General features: G+C 40.3%; 1 protein-coding gene across 1 annotated transcript in view; it reads left to right on the top strand.

Annotated features, from left to right (window-relative positions):
- The window catches only part of fndc3ba (fibronectin type III domain containing 3Ba), an 89,382-nt gene that overhangs the window by 41,922 nt on the left and 46,041 nt on the right, over positions 1-1,419 (top strand). The window contains 1 exon segment of the mRNA XM_020616616.1: positions 783-859. Coding sequence (XP_020472272.1) covers positions 783-859 — 77 coding nt within the window.

Genomic DNA, 1,419 nt, shown 5'->3' with positions numbered 1-1,419 from the left:
CGGGAGTTAAAGGGTTATTTCATACAAGTTGTAAAAGAGAAAAAAATTATTCTAAGCTATATGACTAGAGGTAAGTGAGAAAATAATTTGGGTGAAATGGCCCTTTACAGGAGGCCAGTTTAGAGTATTCAACCAGTATTCGACTGGACATTTCGGCATGGACATAAAATATTAGTCCTAATACGTGCGTGTGTGTATGTATGTGTGTGTACACAGTGTGATTTATTCTGAGGCCGGGTCTGCCTCCAGCTGTCCCAACAGGGTCCCGATGACTTTACCAGCCATAGACCTCCATCACAGAGAGACCGGGGGAAGAGAGAGATGGAGAGATTTATAGGGGGAAATATGGCTGGGGGAAAAGTCAACATCATTTTCAATCTGCTAATTCTATTCAATTTTCTTGCCCTTTCCTTCAGGATACAGATTTTCTTTTTCACTGAGCAGTCGCATGCCCTCGTGCGTTGTGCATACATCTGTTACGATACCACTGCTGAATCCAGACATTGTCATCTTTAGCTGCTTTCTTTTTGGTTTTTTTTTTTTTTTTTTTACAGAAATAAAAGGATTTCTGGATGTTTGTATGCTTTGAGGTCACAGGGTTTGGATTATTCACTGGAATAAGGGGCACTAAAATTTCCAGTATTACACATCTGTGTCACACTAAACATATCTCTGCATGTGCCATATTGAAATGCAACTCAACAACACCAGTGAATGCAAATGAGAATTTACTTTAACACGAGATGCCTGGTTAAATAAATAAATGTTCTCCTCCCTTCCAGGTCCTGCTGAGGTTCCCATGATGTCCCCAAATGGGTCTATCCCCCCCATCCACGTACCCCCAGGATACATCTCGCAGGTTAGCTTGTGCTTTAACTCGGTCTGATATATTCACATATGTGTTTTTAATGTTTGTTGTGTGAGTTTCAGTCAAAATAATAGTCAGACGTTGAGGGAAGTCGCTGCAGTTTACTAGTCAGTGGTTTAAATTTGTTTTAACACTCTTCTTTCACATCTTATTTGATGCAATAAAATATTTTTTTTGTCTTGGTATCAAGTAAGTATTTAGTGTTAACACCTGCCACAGTGTTTCTAAGGCAAATGTATTCACTATTAAGTGTCAGTTCATTGGTGCATGTTGAGCAACCATGCCTTCTGGTTTCTGTCTGAAATGCAGTAAGGAAACAGAAATCAAATTATGTATTTACAGCCAAAAACAATGATTGCATTGCAGTGATGTTTGCTCAACATGTGAGATTTGAAGCAGACCTTTCAGATATGTTAATATGATGGATGTCATGCTGTTCGTGAAGAGCTTCTGCACACAGAAAGCTTGCACCAGGGAATACACCTACCTGACTGCTGCTAGAAAGAGGAGTAACTAGGGCGGGCTGCCCCTCCAACAGAACACTGAGCAGG

This window comes from Monopterus albus, unplaced genomic scaffold (genome assembly GCF_001952655.1).
Source record: "Monopterus albus unplaced genomic scaffold, M_albus_1.0 scaffold176.1, whole genome shotgun sequence".
Classification (NCBI taxonomy): Eukaryota; Metazoa; Chordata; class Actinopteri; order Synbranchiformes; family Synbranchidae; genus Monopterus; species Monopterus albus.
The sequence above is the reverse complement of the archived record's forward strand: the minus strand, read 5'-3'. Positions and strand labels throughout refer to the sequence as shown.